The 6,259-nt window shown below is 44.8% G+C and overlaps 1 protein-coding gene across 3 annotated transcripts in view; it reads right to left on the bottom strand.

The window, feature by feature from the left end:
- Positions 1-1,054: 1,054 nt before the first annotated feature.
- The window catches only part of NHERF2 (NHERF family PDZ scaffold protein 2), a 113,173-nt gene continuing 107,968 nt past the window's right edge, over positions 1,055-6,259 (bottom strand). For 2 of the 3 annotated variants that reach the window (XM_058157415.1, XM_058157416.1), the window contains one exon: positions 1,055-5,367. In XM_058157415.1, coding sequence (XP_058013398.1) covers positions 5,209-5,367 — 159 coding nt within the window. In that variant the 3' untranslated portion in view covers positions 1,055-5,208. The remainder of the gene's footprint in view (positions 5,368-6,259) is intronic. The other variant, XM_058157417.1, reaches the window with a different exon arrangement.

Here is a 6,259-nt window from a genome sequence, read left to right as displayed (position 1 = left end):
CATCCACCGCAACTCAACATGGGGGGGGGGGGAGATTTGAAGGAAGAAGTGCGCCAACTCCTGATCTAGAGGGGATGTAGGTCTTAACATAAGGAACCTAACAGAATCCCACTGAGGTGGCTGCAGGTTGCCGTGTGGCCCCTCCAACCTTGCCTGGGTTTTGAGGGTTGGGTTTCTTTGTCTTCTTCACACCAGACCGGTGCCCCTCCCCACCCTCCTCCCTGCCTTGAATTTGGATTTCCAATGCTCCTCACTTGATGCCAACAAAGGCCTTCTCCAACTCAGTCATCTGGCCGGATGTGCAGCCTCAAGAGCCCCCACCAAGGTGGCTCAGACTTGGAAGCAGTTATGCCCGTTCTTCTGAGGGATTCAAGTCCAGTTCTGGGCAGAAAAGGGTTGGCACAAGACCATGTCTTGATTGGGGGGGGGGGTTTGGGTTGGGAGGCTTTGATGCATTCACACCCTACTACACCAATAGCTGAATGGACATAAATTATAGAATCCTAAACATGAATTGTGAGGCTACATTTTCACATTTTAAAAGAAGCAAAAGGACCCGTTGTTACTTCCCAGCACAGAAGGGGTGCATTTGGTCCTTGAGTGGCAAGGTTGGGCAACGACTCTTCCCGCACAAAAAGGTAAATCTAGACCCAAACTAAGTTTTGTCTAGTATTTACATTAGTTCATCAACAATGAATGCAGGTGATGCTGCTTATTTATTTAAACATTTTCTTGTGCTGCATTGAAAACTAAAACTTGGCAACATTAGCCTCTAAGGTGGCCGCAAAGATAGAGCGGGGTCAAGACGTAATTAAAGCCCGCCCCCTTTACCTGTGCAACACAAGAGGTGGGGCTTCACTCCCACAGTGGCGGCAGTTGTCTTAGTGCCCCATAGGAGCCTGACCGACATCAGCGCTCCCTGAGGTCAGGAAATGGCTGACAAGGGAGGACGTTTGTAATACTGTGAATCTTGAGAATTATCGGAAAATGTGTTTGAAAGACAAGTGCAGAGAGGGGCAAAAATGGAAAGAAAACAACACACCAACAACAAAAGTTTGCTGTCCATGAGAAACCAGTTTTATTATTGACATTGTAGTATACGTTTTTAAACACAATGCAATTAAAAGAGTTCTTTTTGTCAGTTTTTGTGAGAGAATTTCTAAAATGTGCAGAAATCAAGTTACAGAGCTGGCATGATGGCAGAAAAAGAAGGAAGGGTGTGCTTTTATCCACCAGCATCATTCCGGGAAGCAGAGGGCAGAAGTTATTCCCCTTTGGGAATAACGCAGGCGACAGGTCGGGGCAATCGCTGGGCTCACGTGGGGCCTTCATCCCACCCACTGTCAGTCTGGAAAACTAACAAAGCCCTTTCTTAGGTTGGCACCCGCACACTTGTCTTCTGGAGAAAAATGCCACAAGGCTGGTGCCTGCCTTTTGCCCCGATGTCTCCAATTCCATAAAGCAATTCCATAAAACAATGAAGCCAAGCAGTTCTGACAACAAACCAAAAAAGGTGACTCAAAAAACATTTTCAATGTAAGCCATGCGAACCACCTGAAGATTTTTCACCTTAATACCAGTTTCCCCACACACATTTTAAAAATGCACACCTCCCCCAAAAGATGCCCCTTCCACATTGGCACCCGTCAACGTCTCCAGCTCCCTGTTGTGGCGGCTCCAGTTCCCCCCATGAGATCAGCTGGACATCATCAAGCCTGGGGGGGGGAGCCTAGCAGAAATGGGGACATCCAAGCAGAGGCAAAGGGGGACTCCTGCAACCGTAAACTGGAAGGGGCGGGATTTCTATAGCCTTACAGTATGCACATTATCATGCCACACTTTATGCCTCCATCCTTTAATCACTCACAGCAGGACAGCTATTAAAATAATTTGGAATGTGGTGGTGAATCATCGCAGAATGAAAATGAACTGCAGTGACATTTTCCTCCCTGCTCATAAGTGGGTTCAGGCAGGGCACCAGTTGGGGGGGGGCAGGAAAGAAAAACTGAAGATGGCAGGAAGAGCTGTGCAATGGAAGCTGTGCCTCCTTTTACATATGTCACCCATGGAAAGGGGTGGGGCTTTGGCTGCCATCTTGACTTCTTGGAAAACACCCCGTGTTCCTAAATTTAAAAAAAAACCTTTAAACAGTGATGTTCGAGGCGCCAGCTTCTGTGATCTTTATCAATCCTTGACATCCTGCGTGGACAATGGTGAAGCCAAAGATTAATGGAATCAATAATCTGAAATGTAGTTTTTTAAATCCAAAATTTTTGTTTAATCTATCCCAAATTGGGACCTTCCCTATATAAGTAGAAATGCACTACTCATCATTCTCAACCAATAAGGCATTAAGGACACTCTACCCCCAACACTTCTGGAGAGCCTCAAGGTGTACAAGCTGGAGAGATAAACTTCAAAAATGACAGGCATTGCTTGCTGCCTAACTGACAGGTGCCTACCAGCCCTAAAGGGTGGATGGGACCCCCACCAAGCCTTCCCTCTCTCCACCTGGATTTCACCTTTCTACAAGCCACAAAACAAAGTTCTGTGTCCTTTCAAAAATAATCCCATCTTCTACAATCAGATTCACTGGAGGAAAACAAGAAAGGGTGAGGTGTGAATTGCAACTTACCATCTGTCCCACCCCTAAAAAGTTCTCACTGGAAGCTTCCTGGTTTCTTTAACAGGAGAGCCAAATCTGGAATTTGATTCTCTTGCAATATTTCTTCCTGTGGTTGAAGCCCAACTCCTAGGGGTGTAATTAGACAGTGGAGCCTGGCATAAGGGGTGCAAATGAATCGCAAACTCAAATATATCCAATATCTGAAGCCTCTTCACAGCATCAGAGCCCTTGGTCTGGCCCAGGACTCTTAAAGGGCCTTTCAGTCAACCCAGGCAGTGCCTGAACAAAAGGTCCCTCCGGAAAGAAATGCTGCAATTGCTCAGCCACTACCTTTTTTTCAAAGGGAGAATAAACTAAGCAAACTTCAAGTCCACCATTTGCAAAATATTCATAAAGCCCCAAATTTGTTTATTTACAACATGCAAAAACATCCCTCTCCCCTGCCTTCCCTTCTGGAGCACCGGAGGACAGTTTGTACACAAAAAGGGCAGGGCAATTCCTTGTTTATATGCCCTCTGCTTTTTTAAAAAAAGGGGAAAAACCACATCCCATTCAGCTAGCTTCTTAGCCCTTTTTTTAAAAAGACAAAAAGGTTGTTCCTTTTCCTAGGGAAGAAGGCACGGAGACCCATCCCTGCCCTTTTCCTTTCCTCATTAACAAAGCTGTGAGGCCCTTCCCTTCCTGCTCAGGGCACCCTTTTCTGGTGAGCAGTTTCTTCCATGCCAAAGACCACCTTCAGCCTTTAAGAGGCTGCCCCCACCAAATGAAGGCGGGTAGGGCTCATTCATTAACTCAATTATATGTAGGTTTAAAAAAGGCTCTATGTGGTTAAGATTATTTCTGACTTGCCACATATCCCTCCTGCCAAATTAATCCTTCCAATTTGGTAGCTCATCTGGAAGTGTCTGGGGCATCACCAAAATGTTGGGACCTGTACTTCCTTCTAGAGTGACCTCCACTTTGTGTCCAGAACTCTTAGTGGCATTTTTATGGGCAAGAGAGTTCTGCAGAAATTACTTGGAAATATTTGCCTTGATTTTATGCTGTTCAGAAACACCAGAAACCACATTCCCACCAAGAGAATCAATTTGGTGGGAAATTCCAAATTTGCCTGCTCTGTCCTGACCTGGCTCCAAGGCATGTTGGCATATGCAGCAGAAATTTCCCACGATAAATATCCCGCCAGGAATAAAGATGGAATAAAAATACTCCTTGCCTAAAAGGCCTAGATGTAAGAGCTTCCGTGTGGGTTCCATTCTCTCGCCCCCTCGGAACGGTCAGTGGCCAATGATGACCACCAGATTTAGTCACAGAGTCTCAGGAACCCCTCATTGCCCACTGTCTCTGGATGTTGAGCCTTCACTGAGTTAGGCAGAAATGAACAGCTCTGGAGCTGATGGGCCAGGATGTTCTTTGCGGGAGAGCAGACCCACCAGTATCTAACAGCAGCCGTGTAAGAGCTAGAGAGATCACACCAAATTCACAATCATGTTTACCACGTGTGTGAAGATTAGTCCCACCTGAGGCCAAACCCTGCCAACATCTTAGGGACAGAAAAAGGCTTCTACTTTAGACTGTGCAAGCTGAAAGAGAAGCTGGCTGCCTCACAGCTCCTGAAAGATCAGCAAAATCAAAGAACTGTAAGATTTTTTTTAATGCCCTAAAAATAATAGAGATAAAATTCACCTTGAGATGTTTCCTGCTTACCAGCAAGAACTTCATTCTTGGAAGAACTTTTTTCTCATACGTCTCTCAAGTCTCACTAAAAAGTGTATTCTATTTCTTTATTTTATAACTTTATAGGCCACCCATTTCATTATTGAGCAACTCTGTTATAACAAAAATGAATTCAGATTGCAATCCCTTAATAAATGACAGGTTTCACACAGGGGTCCTTAAGATGTGGACTTGACTGCTGCTGATCTCTGTCCTTGTAATTGTCTGTGGTATTTTGTAACATAAAAATCTTGTACTTGCTAAGTTATGGGCCTGAAAAAGGACTGGAAAGAAAAAGATCTGCTATGCTAAAAACAAGGGAATTTCAAGGGCTAACTGAATAAAGTACTGAAAAAAATAAAGTACTGAAGATAAAGTATGGAAAAAATAAACTCCAAACTTAGAACCAAAAGAGTCACAATCAAGGAACAATTGGCTAATCCATTTCTGAAGTTGTTAACACTGCAGTCCATAGTAGTAGAAACTCTAGCTTTCAGCTAAATGGAAAGGAAAGGTGCTGATTTGGAATGTAAAAATATTTTCAAATATCTTAAATGCAAATGGGGAAAAAAAGCAACTCAAACAATTCCTTATATAAAAATGGTCCTATAAATAATATATTCTAATATTGCCAGTTAAATGATCCATAATTAATACAAACTGCAAGGGGTTTTTCTCTCTCCCTCCCACCTTCTTCGCCTTCCCTTTCACTAGCCGCCATCAGAATGAATCCGCCTTGCCTGTGGAAAAAATGTGGCGCATGGAGTGCGTTGTGGCCCTGTCCATTGGGGTGGGCCACAAGTTGTGCACCTTGCAAATGTCTCCGTGCAGGAGGAGCCAGAAGCGAAACGGGCCCCTCGGTGGGTTCAGAAGTTGCTGAATATCTCCCGCTTCTTGTTCCAGTCCATCTGAGGCGCCCTCTTGTTCACCCTCTTGGCACGCACTCTCTCTTTGGCTTCCGCTGCGGTGGGACTCAGGTTCAACCCACTTTCTTCAAAGGGATCTTTCTTTTTCGCCTCTCTCACCTAGGAAGAAACCAAGGAGCTTCAACAGGGGGCAGTTCAAACTATTTTGACAGGTTCAGAAATCCCAGCACAAACTTTGTGTGACTTACAAGAGAAGGCTGCAAAAATAAGTTGGGGTGGAAATTAAGTCACCCGAACATCTTACTTCTGGAGTGGGAAAAAGTACCGTTTCTTAGAAGAAGAAAAAAATCAGTTCAGGTTTCCTTGGGTTACGTCAGTCATTCAATGACCATTCAAACAATGCTTAAGGAAGGGGGACTTATTGCTGTGTCCCTATTGCCATTGCAGTGTCCCTACTGTCACACGGTTACAATTTCTGATGTTCCTTGCCAGCTTGCCAAAAGCAAAGTCAATGGGGAAGCCAGCAGGAAGTCAGAAATTGCAGGCCCTCATTTTATGACACTATCCAGCCTTGCCCTGGCTAAGTGGCATGATCATGTGATGTCATACTTTGCGACCAAGTCACTTACTGATGGCAGTTCTGGTACCCATTGCCAACATAAGCTGAGGATAATCGGTAAATATATCCTTTTAGTCATTTGCAGGTTGCTGCAAATAGAACTTGACGCTGGCTGGATTCACACAATATGCCTAACCCCGAAACTAAGAACAAAATAGAATTGCTGTGTTCATACTGCACAACCAATTGACCTCTAGGATGGCTTAAAGCAATGCTAAGGTTCACACAATATGCTGAGATAAGGTAGTGATTTTCCACAACAGTTTGACCTAAATGCCATCCAAGTGTATTTCACCCTAAACTAAAGCCAGTCCCAGGCATGTCAGAGGGGTCTAGGACAACACCAACTCACTGTGGGACAATTCACCATGGCCAAATTGCCACTGGACCAGTGGTGGGTTGCCCCTGGGTCGGACCAGTTCTATAGGACCT

Source organism: Ahaetulla prasina, chromosome 14 (genome assembly GCF_028640845.1).
Source record: "Ahaetulla prasina isolate Xishuangbanna chromosome 14, ASM2864084v1, whole genome shotgun sequence".
Classification (NCBI taxonomy): Eukaryota; Metazoa; Chordata; class Lepidosauria; order Squamata; family Colubridae; genus Ahaetulla; species Ahaetulla prasina.
This window is presented reverse-complemented; position numbering and strand designations above follow the sequence as displayed.